Below are 17,494 nucleotides of genomic sequence, written 5' to 3'. Positions count from 1 at the left end.
ATCCGAACACCAAGGGAGATTAGATAGGTATTTATGCATGTTTTACTCAGCATGCGGTACCCACACCTTCCCATGGCCCAACGATGGCAATTTAAGCTGAGGCTCCCTTCAGTTAAAGAGAAAGGGGTAGTATGTACCCCTGGATTTTATCTCAGTATAATAAGACATTTCCCCATCTTCCCTGCCCTTCTTTCGTTCCTCTCCACTTAATCTCCACCCCCGCCCCCCTCAGAAGCTTTTTAGGCGCAGAACACCTCAATAAGACTCATTCCTCCCGTTCTCAAAGCCAAACTCGCTGCTCGGTACGTCTCCTCCCGCTCATTGACAAAAGTGAAAGTGGCCCCCTGGTATCTGGCTCTCTCTCTCCAGGCGGCGACGGTAGTTTAAACCATAGACAGGCTGTGTACAACTCTACTAAAAGCCCATTACCGATCGAAAATAAGTGGACTTTCACCGAGAAATCTTCATCAAATCTACAGTCCTATATTTATATACTCAGTAGTTTATCCTTGTACACAGCTGTACAAATTACAGGTGGTATAGATGGTAAGAGCCCAACGGATTCTAATCCTAGAATAAAGCTGATTGGACCACAAAAGGATTAGATAATCGCTATTAGAAATATATTAAGGATCAACCGACAAATCAAAGCACAGTATGGGCGATCAGTATTCCGCGATGAACTCAACAATAGGATCTAGTACCCCGAGCGGGGAAGCGGGCAAAATTTGCCGACCTGCTGTATGGATGGATATAGTAAAATTCTTTGTCCTTAACTATGGTCTTCATGTTTTTACGATTCTGTCGCGGCCGGGGGCCGGAGCTCTTGTTACAATCATCGATGGAATAACCGCGATCGTGCTACCCTTTCACGGCACAGCTGGTGCCATTTTCAAGCTCTCCCAATTTTCAATTTTTAAGAAGGACAAGCTGGCAAGAGCTTTAGATGCTGGGGCGTTATGTATGGTTGTGCCCTCATCATCTCATTTTGGGTCAGCAGTCTCTTCCATCTGTTGTAGGTATCGGAGATGCAAGCTAACAGTTTTGAAAGAGGATTGATATCACCTTCGTTGAGAAGTATACATGGTCACCATCCGGTTCGTGGCTCCAGCATCCTTGATTGGGTCAAACGTCAAGTGAATTACCCACGGCGATACTCCGAAGATACAAACAGTGATGAGAACCTAGCATGCGATAATGCAGTGGGTAAAGGCATATATAAACTCGTTCGTGTTCCATCCGAATGTACGGGAAGCGCCTACGAAAGCGGACGGACTACTCCGTGAGCGGCAATTGATAATCAAGGTATTCCCCAATGGAAACATTATTGCATAATCTCTCACAGATCTGATAGGGGAAACAGGGCACGACAAATCTCCTGAAACCGATATCACAAAAGACGATCAGACACAAACAGGGGTTTTAACTAAACATGAAATCGAGAAGACTCAGAACGTCGAAGGGGCGCTGGCTGGTGCCGTTGGGTGTGCATATGGTGTTCCTGTAACAGAGATACCTCCAGGAGTAAGACTCCAAACCCAGAGACATTACATTTTGACCTCTGATACCTTATTAATGACCTTTACTAACTCAAAATTGATATCGAAATTGCAGTCACTATCCACCCTTTTCGCAGTGTTATTGTGCTACAGCGCGTCGGCGGCCCCCTATGTTATTATACACTTATATACCGGATTCAATCCTAGAGATAGTACTTGTTCTCAGCGAACATGGATAATGTGTTCAATAGCTTTAAGTCAGGTCACCACGTTTCCTGCCGGTATTCCAACACTCCGAAATATGTGGGGCACAAACCCAATAATTACCCGAGTGCCTGAAAACGGTCGCTATATTTGGAAAAGAATCACGGCCTGGCTTGAATATCCTGGTCATTTTCTCCTGGGTTTGCTCCTTTACATTACAGTCGTATCGGCACCGACTATCGGGAGCTTTGTTGTTGTGTTCCAAATGATGTCGCAGGATAACGTGTGTGCAAAGGTATAGTGAGGTTGCAGTGTTTTAGGCTGGTATTGGTGGGCTTGGTGTTTTTTTGCTGTAGATAAGGGTAGTTTTTGATTTTTCTTGCTTTATCATTTTAATTTCACACTTTAGTAATGCTTCGCCCGACGCTTCTTACCTTTAAAGATATAAGGCTGAATCGTAAAGAAATCAAATTAATATTTTAACCCCTAATAATCCTGATCTGGATCATATCATTGTGGAGAATCCATCTAGTTCCCAATACCCTCGGCTTCACGTCCCAACCTAACTGACTACACGCTGCTTAAGCAATAAAATATAGCGCTTGCTACTCTACCTACGAATAACGTCATCCTTGCTATCACGTCAGCACAAGGTGAAGAAGAAAAAAATGCCTTTACCCTAACCGGCGTGGTTTAGACCAGGGTGCAGTTTGTCGTCCCATCTCGCCCTGTCGCACACATCCCTGCATCCTCTCGCAAAAGTGCCCCCTTCACCATCCCTGCACAACCGCAAAAGAGCACTTTATCCGAACCTCACCCCACCACCACCTCCCCACCACCACCACTATCCTCTCCACAACCATCCTCTACACCCCTACTGGTACATGCACCCCACCCGCCCTGGCACGTATGCAGTCGTCTAACCGCACTCACCGCGGTCTAGTTGAACATATGTCCACCCCACCCACGCTTCAGAAGATGCAGAAAGAAGCCGGTGGGGTACGGGTTATTTGTGGATTAATCTACTTATTTTCTTCACACGTCTATTGAGTGTGCGGGATGAGCTTCGCCAGCGTTAGTGTGGTGTTGTGTTGGAAAGCGGTGGACTGGTGGGAGATGGTTATGGCAATTGTGGGCTGCAGGGAGAGAAGGAGAGAGGAGGAAGGAAGAGAGGGGGGGGGGATGAGGAGGGAAGTAAGCAATGTCGGCAGTTCGCTCAGGGAAAACCTACGCTGGATGGCCAGGATCAACACTACATGTCGGCACCCGCTGAAACGCAGAAGCGGTTGACGCCCACGCAACCAACCAATCTCCGATTATAATGGGCTGACGAAAGTCTCAGCCGGTCAGTTAGCTAGTACAGGTACAATTGGCGTCTCTTGCCTATCTATCTAACAGGATGATATATTTCAGGGATACAGCATTTAACTCAGCCGACCCAATCTCGCGAATAATAAAGGGATAGATGGAAGGGAGGGAAGGTAGCAAGAGGGCTGCACTATCGACCTCTCTCCTCCCTATACACCGGCAATACTACATAATATCCCGGCGCACCCATGCCACACCTCGCCTTAACGGATCATGGGATAGCGGCTATACACCAGATAGATCGGCATCCTGAAGAACATGCTGAGGCGGGGGTGGGTTAGGGTTTAGTTTATTTAGAACGGAATGTGGCGTGTGTGTAGGGTAACCTTCTTCAGCGCTGTGGAATCGGAGGTGCGGTTGATTGCGGGCGAGGAGCGGAATGGTGTTGGAAATGTCGCTGTTGGCCACGGGTTTGCCGCTACCTCAAGTTACAGCGGGGAAGATAGCTTTGCCATCCTCGAGCAGAGCGGAGCCAAGCAGAAGCACATGAACAGCCTTACAATGAATGGCATCCGAATACAGCGCTCGCCGAAAGTTGGGGGCGATTTCAAAAACGGTGGGTGTTGGTGCAACTGATCCGAGTTAATGGTCTCAATCCTGGTGTCTGATGAACATCTCAGCAGGGTACAACTGCCCCTGGTGTTTGTGCCGGTGTGCTGGGGGTTCATGGTGTGTAGTGAGGTTCAGGATGACACCGCCGCGCTTCACAATCCCAAGCAGGGGTTTAGGTGGCCGAGTATGAGCTAGTGTACGAGCTCGGGCTTTAGACGGTACAGGCATACAGAGGTGCGGGCGGTCAGCAGGATACACGGCGTCGGATCACCAGGATAAATATATACACCACCGGATATCCGAGGAATAGTAGTCTTTTTCCGCGGGGATATGATTCTGGAGGTTGAGTAGTTGGCAAAGAGATTGTGTACATGATGGGTAGTGCGGTTAGCCGGGACGGCGAGGCTTTGGGCGCCATGGACCTAGTGGGTGTGGTACGGTGGTTGAGTGGTGCTCTGAGTAAAGTGGTCGAGTGATACTTTGTGATGGCATGCCCAAGCCTCTCCTGTTTCTTTCTTTAACACTTCTTCCGCCGGTTTGTTTAAATAAGCTTATAAAGTCGGGTTTTGTATCGACTCTACTTAATTTACGTGGGTCCATTGAAAGCGTACTTCTAATCTATGAATATCAGATACACAGCACAGTTAAATTTCCTCGGCATGATACCACCGCCACTCTGACCTCTCACCTCCGGCTCAAAAATATTTCAAGAAAACCTGCAAAACCAACCTCCAAAATCACCCGAGGTTCTCGAAAATACCGGTCCCCAGGACGGAATGTAATAATTAGCCATACCGCGTGTACTTTACCTTGACTCGAGTTAGTCCGTCGAGTGATACAGCATGATCGGGCGCCAAGCCGACTATGGTTGTTGTTTAGGGCGGGTTGTTGTTAACATCAATTACATACGTATGTGGATATACCGAGGATGGGACACATATCTTTCCTATGGTCGTCTAACCTTCCGAAACCGTTTTTTTGTTAATTCTTTTGAGACACTGGCTACGTAGTCGGGTACTAGTACAACCCCTGTTTCTCCCAGCCAGTTAAAGAAACCGCGCCCCGCCTGATATCAGTTATGTAGCGTAAGCAGGCAATTCAAAGATTGGTTGTTTCGCCGGATATCAAATTCCCGGCGGCCAACACGCGATGTTCGGTGGTGTAGTGCTATGTGGTGAGCCGAGTGATAAACCATGACTCGATGCCAAGCCGCTGCATTTGGGTCTGGGGGGCCTAGGAATTGTACACATCGTAAAGATATATTTGTAAAGAAACCGAGTATGCAATTATCATCATACGGTTCACGATTTGCCTCCGTCGGAAGTCTTTCTTTCGTTTGTTTGTTGAGTCAGCTATTCGAGTGCTGGTACCAACCTCTTTGTTCGATCGAGCCAATTGAATGACATTAGAACAATAATCTTGCCCCATTAACTTCGAAGTCTCGGGGCTCCAACAAGGAACACTCCCAGCGATCGCAATGGATCAGCCCCCTCCAGTCCTGCCCTGCCCTCAACGGGCATGCTAGCTCCGGCCCTCCATTACCAAAAGTTAGTTCTACCAAGCCTACCCAAGTACTTTACTCAGGTACCCAACCTTTTCCAGCCGATACATACCCTCCCTATCTCTCTCCGCATCAAATAAAAGCTCATACTTCACCGTCGAGTGATACCTCATGACCACACTCTCCCATCAAACCCCCCAATTCCCCCAGTTTCCCTAAGATCCAGCACCTTGTACTATCCACCCGGGTACTAGGTACTGTTGCATCTTTTGTCATCTCTTTTCCGCATCAGAAAAGTTCTGATTTCCTTGTCGAGTGATATCTCATGACCGCATTCTCCGTTGCAACCACAGGTTCTTTGGAACGTAGGCTGTTTTACTACGCACCCTCCTCTCTACAGCTCACCGGGCTAAGTTAAGAAGCATAGGCAAATATTCTTGGCCCAAGCCCCCACCTTCTTGACCGGCATGCCCACTACGAAGCCTACCCTACCCAGCCGGAGTCGGGGATCTGAAAACGCTTCTAGAGTACATAACAACCCGGAACCACCACCAGGCATAAAGCACTCCTGCAATAATAGCCGTTTAAAGCCACATCTCGAAGAGGGAGCAACTATCCGCAAAACCATCTTACTCTATACTACGGATCTCCCATGGATATTTCCCACGAATACAAGTACACCAATCATGCATACCAAGCTGAGACAGTAGCTCTTGCCATCGGGAATGCTCAAGGCGGTGAGGGTCGGATTATCTTTTGCGATTACCCTCAGCGCGATTGCGAAAAGTATTCTACCTAGGTGCGTTTCATGTGCCGAGTGATAGACTATGACCAGAAGAAAGACTGTCTCGAACCGGTGTCTGAATAGACCTATAGCTATGCGCTGTAGGATATCTATAGCACCACCGAGTCTAGCCATTTCTGGCTTGAGGCAACAAGAGATGCTCAAACACAAGATCAGGGGATTATGTCGCGGACCGAGTGATAGTTCATGAACGACACGCAGAAAAGTATCTCAAATAGCGTCAAAAGTGCATTGTTATCACTGCTATAGGACAGCGGATCCTACTCACCTAAAAGCCGAAGCTCGGGCAAAGACCTCGGGTCGGGTCTTTGATTTTCAACGGGGTGTAGTGATGGGTGCAACACAAAGTCGTGCAGCAAAAACGAGAAATTACTACCCGGAGTATCCCCCCAGTCATCAACCCCGAGCAGACGTACATTTCCAATTACTGCTATGGTAGGCTCGAACAGGGTTAGGGCTATCAGGCTGATCGATCCCCGCATCAGTCCAGGTGTGTACACGGCCTTGATGCCGATATGTAGGTCACAGGATATCACTCGCATGTCCTGAAACGTGCAGAGTCTTGTCCTTCTCTGCTTTGTCTTCTTCCATCTTCTATGATTTTTGTTATATTCTGTCTTGACTTCTATCGCGAGGCCAATTCTCGAGACCTTTCGTCATGCGCCCAGAACCAGATTGAATTTGTTTTCGAGTGATACCCCATGACTCGCAACCAAATCCCCCGTTAAAACCACCAATTCCCACCAGTTCGCCGGATTCAGTATCTCAATCCCCACCCGGCTCTTCCACAGCTCCCCAGTCTAGCTTCCAAACGGCAGCCAACCACCCCCGACCCGACCCCCCAACTTCCATTACCGGGCATACCCATCTCGCAGCCGAAGCCCACCCTCCTCCACCTCTCTCCCCCGGCCGCAAAGCCTACATCTCAGCCCAAAACCAGCTCCTCATAGCCAACCCGCACAAAACCCAACCGTACCCACAACCACAACCACAACCACAAAACGCCAGAAACCTAAAAACAAATTCTCCAAACCCAATTCCACCCCATCCTGCACATCCCGGATATTAAATATTTGCTCTCCAGTCCAAGATCTTCTTCTGTAATCCACGAGCGAAGACGAAGCACGTTCCAGTACCGCCTTGATTTATACTGCGCCCACTACAACCGTGGGCGATGCGAGGTCCACGCGCAACACCTCACAGCTCTGGCATTCCGGAACAGACGTTGCGGTGCAGGTTACGCGCAGAGGAGGTGTTGGGACATGATTCAGCGTTTACGTAGCTGAGCCCGGTTAATCATCTGTTAGTTTAGGTTCTCAGACAGTATAAAACTAGTCTGCGGCACAACCATCATCACTTCATACTCGCTTCCGAGCATAACCTCCGACAGCACGATCACGATCACAAACAGCCTGGAAACGTCAACACATTCGGAAAGAGCACCCTCAAGTCCGCGTCCGGGGGATCCTACACACACGACAGCACAACTAGCACCCACAACGGTTATTGCACCAAGATCAACGATTCAACAAGCATGGAAGTTTCAGAATGCTTAATAAACATAACAAACAAGCCAAAACCCACCCATCACCAACCGACCAAAGTGAAAAAAAAAAAAAAGAAAGAACGCCATCTCAGTCTTGCGCCTATACCTATGCACCCATGATCCATCCATACACAAATTGTCCTGTTATAAATACTAGTGGCAAATCTCAATGGGCCAGGGTTAGGGTTCGTGGCAAATAGACAAGCCCCACCCCACCACCCCGCCGGGAAAATACGAAAGCATCGAATTCCACCCCGCAGCGACGGCTCGTCCGCCGGCAACTAACCGCGATATGTCTTCACCTACACGCGCCCATCCCATCAGCACCGTCACTCATAAACACGGGATGCAAGAACACACCGTCTCCTCCACCGCCTTCCCGCACTCGGGCACCGGACACACCGCCTGCCGCCTCTTCCCCGCGCCCTTCCCACCAACCTTCTCACGCAGCACACAGCCCTGCCACACCCTCTGGTCAGCCAGCACACACTCCCCCACCCCCGCGCACACGAAAACTCACCAAACACATCACCAGATGCCCACACGGCCTCAACACCACATTCGCCACCGTGGCATAACACAGCACACACGCGCCGACACCCACAGCCCCCACCCTGGCCCCTCCACACCCAAGCACCACCAGCGCCGTCAGCGCCGCATCCACCCCCGCCCACGCCCTCTCCGCCTCCCCTCCCGCCACCAACTCGCCCGCCAGCGTCTCCAGCAGCTGCGCCGTCCCCAGCAGCGTCACCTCCGCCGCCGCCGCCTCTGCGTCCGCCTCCTCCTCCGGCGGCGCCGCAAACGAGAGCAGGTGGTCCACAGACTCGAGGCGCGCCTCGCGCTCGCGCAGGAACGACGCCATGATGCGCTCGTCGTCGGCGTGGTGTCTTGGTGTCATGGCCAGGTCTGCGGCGCCCCACGACAGCGGCCGCGGCAGGGGCGCATGCCATGACGGCCACCAGGGCGTGTCGGTGCCTGTTGGGCCGGTCGGGGACGGTGGCGAGGGGGGGTCCTCCCACCAGCCTCTGTTGTTGGCGGGGTGGGGTGGGGCGTGCAGCTCGGCCTGCTGGCGGAGGGTCAGGGCATCGAGGTCGGCGGGGGTGCGGCGGTTCTGGGGCATGGCTGATGGTTACTTAGCGGCGGGTGGGGGGCTGGCGAGGGTGCGGGGACTGACTGAGCGTGGTGAGGTGGAGTGCGCAGGTCACGTGAGTGTGGGCGCCAAGGCCAGGCAGCAGCGACCGCGGGGGGTTGGAGTGGCGGCTTGGCAACGGCAGTGCAGCGCGGGACGGCGGGGTCACTCGGGTAGATGCGGCTAGGATGGTTCGGTTCGGTTCAGATCGATGTCGTTTGTGTGTGAAACAACGTAATCAGAGACATGGCGCGATACGGACCGGTAGATCATCCCGATAGATATCGTAGAACGTGCATATTTAAAACATGAGGACCGGATAGACTTCGCTAACGACAGCTGCTAATCTGCCCAGCCATGAAACCAACACTCGAGCTTACTTTTGTATATCGGCTTGGCATGCGCGCTAAAGCTGAGTTCTGCGCTGCCAAAGTGCATCCCGCGTGAGAATAGAAAGCGTGTAATAAGGTCCGTGAAACCGCCGCTGCATTCATGATAGGAAAGAGATGAAGGTTCTCTGCGTTCTTATACCCGTCTGCGCGGAAAGACCAGGTATCCCGGGGGCCTTGAGAACACCTGTGATATAGCTGGCCAGGACAGGAAGCACAGTCCTTGTAGTTAGCGTATATGTATGGACGTCGATCTACTATACTAACCCCCTACTAACCCCCCCCCCCAAAAAAAAGAAAAAAAAAGCGGAGGAATAATCAATTCTGGGATTGCACATTGCATAAAATTCCGAAGCTATGTACATACTGTTTCAAAATGGCTGATTTATATGTAGTTATAGCGCACCAAGCCACGGCTTATCCCAGCGTCGTGATACAAAGAGCCTCACAAACCCACCAATCACGCCTTGTACCACCACCCCTCCACATCACCCTCATCCACCCGTCCACCCCCCACCTCTACCTCCACTACGCTGCACCACCACCTCCCCAACACAACATGTCCCACCCCCCGCACCCCACCCCGCACCACACCCCCGCCACCACCCCTCCCCCCCACCCCCGCACCTGGGCCCCCACCCTCCCCACCCTCACCGCCCTCACAACGCACACCCACCCGACCACGTTCCTCCCCACCACGCACCCAACCACCCTGCACGCACTCACCCTCTCCGCCGCCGCCACCCTGCGCTCCGCGTCCACGCAGTCGGAGCTGCACCAGGCCGCGGCCATCGCCGTGGCGCTCGAGGAGGTCGTGGCCGTCCACCGCGTTGTCCGCGGGTGGATGGCGGCGAGGGAGGGTGATGACGGCGCTGTATGTTACCCCACCCCCCCCCCCCCCGGGGTTGTGTGTGGTGCTGACGGAGGGGAGAAAGGTCTTCGCAGGCGGCGATGAGGCCGCGTGTGTAGTGTGCCTGACGGCACTGGCCGAGGTGCTGATGCTGCCTTGCCAGCACCTTGTTCTCTGCACCGTATGTCCACCCCCCCCCCCGGGGTCCCCTCCCCCGGTGTTGTTGCGTGGTGCTGATGAAAAGGTGCGGAGCAGGCGTGCTGTGCCAAGATGGAGGAGGTGGGGCTGGGGCGGCAGAGGTCCTCGTATGGGAGCCGGAGGGCCGGCGGGGGCGCGAGGGATGTGACGTGTCCGGTTTGTCGGGGGAGGGTGGCGGAGAAGGTATGTTTTTTTTCCATTTCTGGGGGGCGAAAGTGGGGGGTGGGTGGATGCGTGCTGATTGCGGGGGTGGGTGGGTGTAGGTTACGGTGAAGCGGTGCTAGCTGGATTGTGAGTGCGGGGCGGGGCGGGTGTGGAGACTACGGGAATGGGGGGGGGGGTGGTGGCGCGGGAATGGGGCGGGGGGGGGGGTGGTGCGGAGGTGGACGGGTACAGGGACGGGACATGGACGGGGATGGGGGTGTTGTAATCACGACGGGAAAAGAATGTATAAGCACAAGACGATAATAAATGTAGCACGAGATGATACATACATAACCTCAGGTGCCCTTACTGTCAAGATCGTATTCAAGTCGGTATCGCTAGTATAGTGCTAATACCTTGTGTATAGGACTCTCCTTCTACATGCAAAAGTTTTATTCCCGCTGCCGCGAAATTGAGAATCTTGTGCTCTTCGTTATTGTGCTCACAGTGCTCTCCTGCACTGGGAGGGCTCATACTTTATCCCCGGCAATGCTTTGCTCTGAACTCAATGTCGATACTCAAAGTCCCCCTGAGCCTCACAGGACAACAGTATACATGTATCTCTGGGAAACTGCGCCCTGCCACAGCAGGACCAAGCGGCGATGTGTGCTACGAGACAAAGCGCTATCTTTGCTCCTGCAGTGCAGTTTGCGGTAAAGCTTTTCCAACAGTGAAATTGCCCGCCGCGTTCTTCCGCGCACAGATAATGCGGAGATGGATTCTGGTACGGGTGTAAAGTTTAATCCCGCCCATTTCTGATTTATGCAATTACCACCCCCGCGGCCCCCGCCACACAAATGTATATGATAAACCGGCACGGTCATGCTCCGAGTTCATGGATTATCACTCGATAGAGCTAACATCATGTGCTGTGCCCGTTCTGGGCTGGCTTGTAGGCGTCGGGGTGGTTTAAATGTGCGTGTATGTGTATGGGCAGCTGTCAGAGGATGAGGTTGGATTGGCGACTACATGTAGTTATGACAAAGGTTGGTTTCACCGTATAGGCTACGTGGGCTGCAACTGCGGACTTTTGGGAATGAATAGTTGTCATCTTCAGCTGTTATAATGCCGTATAAAACTATGTAGGCCCTATCGGCGCATCGCCATCTTCCTTGTTACATATCCTACGGTTCAACGGCCTACACGATCGATGCTTATTGAGTCTTGTCTTTAGTTCTTGGGCGGTATAGTGCGCAGTGCAGTGATAGACGAAAGTAATGAGGAAACGCGATCTGATGGAACTGAGATTATCAACTCGGCTACATGAAGATACGTCCCGTGGGACGGAGCTACTAAAGGTTCCCTTGATCGTAATACGGTGGGGTCCTCTCACAAAACCACCCCCACAGAGAATACGGTGTAGAGTCTCTTACTCCATGTCCTCCTTTGCCGACAACGCCACAAGTATATCCACCATGTCCCTCACCTCCTTATTCTCCCTCTGCTCCGTCGACCTGCCACCGTCAGCACCACGCATCACTGATTATGCGATTCTAGCCAGCAAGAGACTCACATTCCCGCAAACAGCCGCTCCTTCATGCCCCTCTCCCTCTCAGCGAGCCTCTCCCACCACGCATCCTCCTTCCTCTGCCTCTCCAAGCCCTCCTCCTCCCAGGTCGGCGTAAACATTCTCTCCCCCAACATCTTCAGCACATGCGGCACCATCTCCCCCCTCACATCCTCAAACTTCTCAAACTCCGCAATTTCCCACTCCTCGCCCAGCCTTACCACCAGCACATCCCCGCGCCAAAACAGCCTATCCTCGAACCTCACGCCCGCGCGGCGCGACCTCTCGACGGCGTCGCGCACAGCCGGCATGCCGAGAATCGTCTTATTGGCGGGCTTATCCGCACTGACGGAGTAGTAGAGGATGAACTCGCCGTCGAGCATAGGGAGCGGGTGCTCGGAGACGATGAAGCGGCGGAAGCGCCGGTCTTGGTAGTCGCCGGTCCAGTAGGGGCGGAGGTCGGGGACCATCTGGAACGCGCCATTGTCGAACAGGGCGGAGTGGTCGTCCTTGGGGAAGGTGGAGGGCTCGACGGTGGTGTAGGGGACGCGCGAGACGGGCGCGCCGGAGGCGGGCAGGAGGAGGCATTGGTAGGTCGTGTGTAGGGCCATTGCGGCGGCGGTGGGTGTTTCTGGTGGATTGTGTAGATGGTGGCCGGTATGTGGTGGTCGCGGGTGGAGTGTCTTCGGGGTGGATGCTATATAGGGGATGGGAGGGTTCAGGCAACCCATTGGTAGATACGCTGTGTAACAGTCATGTCAGGCCCCCCATTGAAGGTCATATAATGACATCACTAGGTATTCGGAAATGAGATCGACACTGCAGGAGGTGGGGTGATATAAATCTGTCCTATATAGTATCGACCCAAGTGACCGCGTGTTTTCCCCCAGTGTTCTGCAGCCTTCTGCACGCAGGATTTACATAAACGTAAAATGACTACAGTCGTTCACCGTCGCTGGACGAATACTGCCACTTGACGAACAGGGGACTTTGGGCCAACAGAAATTAAAAGGACTGGAGATCTCGCAGCTTGGCTGTTGCTTGCCATACTTGGAGTCCCTGTTCGTCAAGTGGCAGTATTCGTCAAGAGACGGTGAACGACTGTAGAGTGTGGGTAGATGTGCGGCTGTGAAATAGAAAACTACATACATATATGTACTAAGAAATAGTAAACCTAACCCAGCCGCACCCCCCACCGCCCTCGTTCCAGTGACTCTGATATCTGAACTTCCATGGATACCACCTTCGACTGGAATATGATCAATTCAATGGCGGCGAAGGCCTTAGCTATAGGGGTGGCCCCATCCGTTTAACCGTCTCCGGAACCTAAACACAATAAGCTCAATCGTTCCGACAAATAGATAGGTGTGTTGGGCAAAGGACAGCTAGCTAAGTACATGCAATAATACCCAGGCATCAGGAAAAAATTATATTTAGCAACCTTGTCCGATATGATTCGGTCGTATGACAAGATATAATGCCACAGTCGCAACTCGAAATGCCGGATTGCCAAGATTCGAAGGATTTCGTACAGGATCGCAAAAAATCCGGGGTAGCAAATTGACTTTGCAGTAGGAAAAATAATATTTTTAGAGGATCTTGTACGTACGGGACAGAAAGGGATCCGGTGCATTGAGTCCCGGCATATCGAGTTGCGACTGCAACTAAAGCCACCAGCCCTGCATGCCCAACAAACCTACAAAATCCCAATATCGATAAGGCCCAAGTCTCAAACATTCTCCGAAAGCCGCCCGTTTGTCCCCTCCTGCAACACAATCGTGCCACATACACACACACACACCCTGTGATACTCCAGGTTCTCCCAAACCTCATACCCGCCGTTGCGGCGCACATGCACCACTCGCCAAAGCCGCACGTAGCCTGGTACCAGCCGCGGAAGTACCGGTGGTGGGTGTGCGGCTCTTTATCGCCGGCTTATAGACTCTGTCCGGAATTCGCCGCTATGGCATGTGCAAACTTGGCGCATGGGTCCTGTGGAAACTAATGGGGATGGTGGGTCCGGATTCTAAGGGTGAGTGATATTTGATGAGTCGGAAATCGCACTTCCATCAAAAGCACCACCACCACCACCAGCTCGCAGAGGAAAAAACGCTCGTTTGTATCTTCACGTATGTACCTGTGCATTTTCCTGGCGCAAACACCACAACTGTGATCAGTCAGCCATGTGCTTTTACACCTGTTACTACCTCCGGGTATCCTGGGCAACCTACATATCTCGCATCTAAACGGGTACCGTTATTTCTGGGTTATACGCCTGTGGGCTTAAAGCAAAGTGGTGGGAGGAAAGCCAAGGAAACCTGGTGGTGTATGCATATTCCCGTAACTTAAGCCAATCAGCAAGCATCATTTCCATTCTTTTCTACCACCACCTTGCTTCAAGCCCATGTGCGTATAACTCAGAAATAACGGTACATGCAGATACAAACAAGCCTTTTTCCTCGGTGGGGTTGGTAATTCCTTTCATGGAAGGGCGGGATTTGTGACTCATCAAATATCATTCACCTGCAGAATCCGGACCCACCATCATTGGTCGCCATGAGACAGGCCCCTGTGCCAACTTAAATATGTATTATGTACATATCTCGAATCCACGCAGTGTGACTCCGTTACTGTTTGAGGAGCGTATTGATGACCCTTGCTGGGTTGGATTTCTCGGATTCCTATACCTGCTGCGTGCTTCCGGGTGGAATCACATCCCATTTTTTCCTACATGGAGGTGTGTGGATCCCAAATACCGACTATATACTCCCATGAGTCCGACTTTCAACCTCATATTCTTCAACCTCGTAACTCCTCAACCTCCTCTCCTCAACCTTGTCTCTCCCCAATCCCACGCCCCCCCCTAACCGGATCTCCTCAACCAATGTGATCAGTATCACTGTCACCTGATATAACTTGATATTTTTCGGTCGGTTTCCTTTTCCGTTAAGTACTGTTGACTGTAGCATATGGGTTGTCATCTCGGCCCATGTTCTTGATGTCCTTGGTATCGTCTACAACATTCTCAGCGTTCTCATCATTCTCGGCATTCTCGACCCTCTCAGTGTTCTCAATCACGATATGCCTATCAAATCTTAGTATACTAACAATGACTAGTTGATATTTAACCTACCTATCAACGTTTTCGTTTTTAGTACGATAGAAGAGTTTAGGGGAAAAACCTCTAGGCATTTCTGCGAGTTGTAGAGATCCGGTTGAGGAGAGGTAAGGTTGAGGATCAAAGACAATGTTGAGGAGAGGGGGTTGAGGAGCCAAGCAGGTTGAGGTTGAGGAGATGAGGTTGAGGAGAGACGAGGTTGAGGAGAGACGAGTTTGAGAAGATAAGGTTGAAAGTCGGACTCATAGGAGGATAATTTCATGATTAAGACAATACCACAGAGGAGACGCTATAGCGGCAGAAAGAAAATCAAGATGGGTTCACCGGGATATAGATGATTTAGATAAAAGATTAATGTCTTTGGAAAGAAGGCTTCGAGAGTCAATGGGGATCTAGAAGAATAGAAAGAACTCAAGGTCCGCAACTATTATTATCAGAAAATGTAAATACTACAATTTAGCAATTCAAGGAGCAAAGGGGAACCACTTCAAGTAATAACTATAGCTTGTCAGAATCACCGCAATTAACTTTTCTGGAATGATAGTCTCAATCCATACTCATAACTCCGTGCGATAGTCATATATTTATCTATGTGATAGTATGTATGTACAGCTCGATGCCGGAAGTAAGGGTAAAGCAAAGTGCATGCCTCAATCAAAATTTTCATAACTGCTCAAGAGAGGTCATGTCATGCTATATCGTGCAACCACAACTACGATGCCTAACCCCATTGATACCCAAAATCTGCAAAACAGATAGTAGGAAGTGGCCGCAGTCCGTGCTATGGCAAGGAATTCGAATAAAGCATTTTGGCGGCTCTTATTCAGCAATTACTAAGCTCCTCAAAGTACCAAGGTCAACTCTTGCCAATGCCATGGCAGGGTATGAGAAGACTGATCAAATTAAATCCACAACCAGAACTGACATACTTTCAAAAACTACTGTTAGAGATGATAGACAACTCTTCATCTCCTGTAGATGTGAGCACAAAATTTCTTATAAACAGCTCCGCCAGAATTTCGCAGTCCAAATTTCAGATAGAACAATCAAGAGGAGGCTAGCTACATTTTGTGTTCAGAAATATGGAGATCTATATGTCTCTTGGGATTTTAGAACAGTGAACGAAAAATGGCTTCCCGAGTATGTCAAGGTATTAGGAAGTCAGGAGGGGTATCAAAGATGATTTAGGTATGCTTTGCCAGGGAATTGAAAGGGACCTGTTGTGGGGTTATAGTGGGAGAATGGGTGAGAGCAAGTACAGAGTCATATATCAGGACTCTTGAGTTCTCTCTTCTGGATTTTTTGACAGAGCTACAGGAGAAGGTTATCAGGCCAATCTTCATGCAAGATGATACTAGGGTACACACTGCTAGTCTTACTACTCAAAGGTTGGAGGAGCATGGGATGGATGTTCTTGAGGATTGGCCTGCCTATTCACTTGATGTAAATCCCATTGAGAATGTTTGGGTACACCTCAAGAAGCTCTACTATCAACACTACCCTCAATTGGCATATGATACTAGATCACCTCAAGTATTAAAACCCTCATGGAGGAAGCTCTTATTCATTGCTGGGAACTGTTACCTGATGATTCATTGGTTAGGCTGGTTGAAGTATACCTAGGAGAATAGAGGCTGTTATAAAGGCAAGGGGTTGGTACACAAGATATTAAATGTCAAATTATTTTTATTTATGTACTATTTAACAACTATACAAAAAACCAGCTTTCAAAAGGATCAATTGGGTTTGCTGTGGTGTTACTCGTAATAGCACGGGTTTGGGTCGTGGATGGGTGCGGGCGTTGCGACGCCGCGTCTGACCGTGACATATGGCCTACAAATATACATATGTGCTAGCGCGCTACAAAACTCTGCCTACCTGCCTTCCTACCTCCGCGCCTGACTGCATATATGCCTACCTACCAGACCCTCCGCTCCTTCCTTCCTCCAGGCCTGCATCCCTGCGGGCCTACGGGCTAATTATGTACACTGTTGTTAGGCACAATGGTTGAGATTACTTAATAATACATTAGTTCATACAGCAGTGCAGTAGCGGAAGCTAATGTATAGCGAGGTGCAATTGTAGTAGCATGGCGTTTGGACAGGTCAATGGGGCAACTGGAGTACACGCTCGAGAGTCGTACTCGTATATGATTGAATACGTAATAGGCAAGAAAGGCTGATTCCCCTTTCGCAGAAGAGCTCTCAGTGCTTCAGAGCTCTGAATCAGAAGATCACAGAGCGCATTCCACATATCACTCGCTAAATGCTTTCGGGAAAATGTTTAATATCCGACTTTATCCAGGAGAGCATATCAGTTACAGAGAGTTTGTATGGGCAGGAAGGAAAGCGCGAGTTCCAGGTAGCTGCCGAGGAACAATAGATGGTGTCCTTCTCACCGCATGAAGTCCTCCTACAGTTGAAAAGTGATAGATGGAAGGTATGAGGATGCAGGATTCGATAGAACTGAGAGAATTATCAATTTGGCTACATAAAAATACGTCCCGTGGGACGGAAGGCGATGCTAAAAGTCCATTCGTTGCCCGCAACAATATGGTGGTTTGAAATAAAAACGCCACCATAAACATATAGATATAGAAATGATGTTTTTACCCAAACATTCCT

General features: G+C 50.6%; 4 protein-coding genes across 4 annotated transcripts; 2 read left to right on the top strand and 2 right to left on the bottom strand.

The window, feature by feature from the left end:
• Positions 1-3,329: 3,329 nt before the first annotated feature.
• On the top strand, positions 3,330-3,813 carry H6S33_007000 (uncharacterized protein; the record flags this gene model as incomplete). Its single annotated transcript, XM_044838630.1, has 3 exons — positions 3,330-3,343; positions 3,392-3,627; positions 3,692-3,813. The coding sequence occupies 3 exons, from the start codon at positions 3,330-3,332 to the stop codon at positions 3,811-3,813; spliced, it is 372 nt and encodes a 123-aa protein (XP_044689164.1).
• Positions 3,814-7,756: 3,943 nt separating this feature from the next.
• H6S33_006999 (uncharacterized protein) lies at positions 7,757-8,595 on the bottom strand (the record flags this gene model as incomplete). Its single annotated transcript, XM_044838629.1, has 3 exons — positions 7,757-7,777; positions 7,836-7,934; positions 7,996-8,595. 3 exons carry the CDS (start codon positions 8,593-8,595, stop codon positions 7,757-7,759), a joined length of 720 nt encoding a protein of 239 aa, XP_044689163.1.
• Positions 8,596-9,369: 774 nt separating this feature from the next.
• On the top strand, positions 9,370-10,325 carry H6S33_006998 (uncharacterized protein; the record flags this gene model as incomplete). The annotated part of the gene is made up of 4 exons (XM_044838627.1): positions 9,370-9,867; positions 9,929-10,024; positions 10,099-10,224; positions 10,305-10,325. The coding sequence occupies 4 exons, from the start codon at positions 9,370-9,372 to the stop codon at positions 10,323-10,325; spliced, it is 741 nt and encodes a 246-aa protein (XP_044689162.1).
• Positions 10,326-11,614: 1,289 nt separating this feature from the next.
• On the bottom strand, positions 11,615-12,363 carry H6S33_006997 (uncharacterized protein; the record flags this gene model as incomplete). Its single annotated transcript, XM_044838626.1, has 2 exons — positions 11,615-11,699; positions 11,759-12,363. The coding sequence occupies 2 exons, from the start codon at positions 12,361-12,363 to the stop codon at positions 11,615-11,617; spliced, it is 690 nt and encodes a 229-aa protein (XP_044689161.1).
• Positions 12,364-17,494: the final 5,131 nt, after the last annotated feature.

The sequence above is a fragment of the Morchella sextelata genome (genome assembly GCF_020137385.1).
Source record: "Morchella sextelata strain SCLS chromosome Unknown scls_22, whole genome shotgun sequence".
Classification (NCBI taxonomy): domain Eukaryota; kingdom Fungi; phylum Ascomycota; class Pezizomycetes; order Pezizales; family Morchellaceae; genus Morchella; species Morchella sextelata.
This window is presented reverse-complemented; position numbering and strand designations above follow the sequence as displayed.